The sequence below is a fragment of the Tremella mesenterica genome (assembly GCF_000271645.1).
Source record: "Tremella mesenterica DSM 1558 unplaced genomic scaffold TREMEscaffold_2, whole genome shotgun sequence".
Lineage (NCBI taxonomy): Eukaryota > Fungi > Basidiomycota > Tremellomycetes > Tremellales > Tremellaceae > Tremella > Tremella mesenterica.
The window spans coordinates 2881653-2883762 of NW_006711226.1; the positions used below are offsets into that span (position 1 = coordinate 2881653).

General features: G+C 44.7%; 1 protein-coding gene across 1 annotated transcript in view; it reads left to right on the top strand.

The window, feature by feature from the left end:
• TREMEDRAFT_67978 (uncharacterized protein) overlaps positions 1-2110 on the top strand; it is a gene marked incomplete at both ends in the record, with an annotated part of 7301 nt that overhangs the window by 4681 nt on the left and 510 nt on the right. Inside the window, 2 exons of the mRNA XM_007002978.1 lie at positions 178-774; positions 1343-1486. Coding sequence (XP_007003040.1) covers positions 178-774; positions 1343-1486 — 741 coding nt within the window. The remainder of the gene's footprint in view (positions 1-177; positions 775-1342; positions 1487-2110) is intronic.

Consider the following 2110-nt stretch of genomic DNA (forward strand, 5'->3'; position numbering starts at 1 on the left):
TCTGAGAAGCACATCCAGCCTGGCATGGCAGCTGACGGTGGTATATGGTTAGGTTTGACATGTTTATAGGAACTCCCCCCCCCCCCCCCCCCAACCACCACTGCCAAAGAAGACTGAGACAAGCGCCAGACATGGGGTTCTGAAGAGGTATTGTATTTAAACAGTAATTGACATCAGAACGTCGCATTGGCAATGGGCAGAAATGTTCGGTGCAAGATGTCAACCCACCTTAACTCGAAAGACGACCCATTGTATAACCACCAACGCCGGGACAGAAAAAGTTTATCAAGCATCCAAACTACCAGGATGTAAGATTGTTTGGGTACAATGGTTTTATCAATCATTATCATTATGGGAACGTCAACCAGAAGATGAATTCTCTGTTGAATCTTTACCTTCTTCTTGGGGTAAATCTTCAGTCCGTCGAGTTTCTACTGAAGGAGGACACACATCTTCAGCTTCTCGAGTTTCTACTGAAGGAGAAGAGACATTTTCAGCTTCTCGGATCTCCCCTGAAGGAGAAGTGACATCTTCAGGTATACTATCAAGAGAAGGTTCGTCAAAGTTGAAAGCTGGTCAAGATGAGGAAATACCATTGCTAGAAGAAGAAAATGAATTCTCTGGGGAATTATGGCCAGAAGGTGAAACGGATGAAATGGACGTTTTGGAGAAAGAAGGTGTTGGAATGGGTGATGGTTGGGATGAAGCTGCTTTGAAAGAATTAGAAGATTTCGCTATGGATGATGAGTCAGAGTTTGAGTGGGAGAAGGATGAGTGAGTGATTATTTCTTTTTTTCTTCATTTCACTTTTACATGCTATACTTTTTCCTATGAAGCCTTGTTGTGTTCATTTATATCGGGTTTCGGTGGTCAAAGAAGAACACTCCGTTTCTTATCATTCATTACCTTTCTCCAGATATGTCCACTCTATATCAATCTCAACCTTCTCTCTTCACTTCTCAATGCCAAGCAAGTATAGACATTCATAATCCGTCATACTCCATTAGGGTACTGTGATTTAAGAGATGTTGCACTTCCTGTCACTCTCTCCATTTACGATTTGTGTACATGAAGGAAGGTAGTTTCACTCCGATTTACCTCGTAGTAGGCATGGTTGAGGAGAACAATATGCTCACGTCAGATCTGGAGATGATCCGGATAATTCATCATCTATCATACCCAATCAAACTTCGTCCCTCATTGGAACCTCTCCCAAGTACCAACACCTCTCGGGTACCTCTGAAGACGATAAAGGAGATATGCAGAGTTTTCAATCACCGTCAAAAGATTTTCCGAAGATTATCATATCATCCCCTCCTACACCTAAACCTAACACTCCGAGTGGTTCTGCTACTCCTTCACCTGGTACTCCCGGTACACCGGGAACACCGGGGACACCGGGAACACCAGGGAAAAAACGTGTACGATATGCGGATGAAGAGGATTTACCTTTGGAGAATATCAGGGATCTTCCTTTTGATGAAAGGTTAGTGTTGGATTCACTCCCCTCACTTCCGTCCCACTCCCACTCACTCCCATTCCCTCTCACTCCCACTCCCACCCACCCACTCTTGGACACACTGTCTTTTCCACCACATGCCCTCCTATCATCCATTCTGATTTACACACCACACACATATCTTCAAATTACCCTTGTCTCCTCAACCCGCTCCTTCTTTGGTATCATTGGCATTTCATCAACCTGAAAAAGACGCTCACCAATCAGTGCTCCACCAAGAAAACGTAAAGCCTTGTTACTTCTCCCTCCGTCAGAAACGGAACATGACACATCGGCTCATCCTGATTTATCCCTATCGCGATCAGGAAAAAGGTTTCAATCACTGTCATTCCATCAGGGAAAAGGAAAGGAGAAAGAATTGACGGATGATACTCCCGGTTCACAAGATGTTTCGGTCGATATCAATAAGAGGGTGGCTGGTGGTTCTGAAATGTCTCCCAGAGACCAGACAATGCTCAGTGGTGACGATGAAGGTATAGAAGATGATAGGATCATTGGCTCTCACCGGTCAAAATCCAAGAAGCAGGAAGAAACGGAGGAAGAGGAAGATGAATCGCAAGCTGTACGTCTTTTCGGATCTCCCCCCCCCCC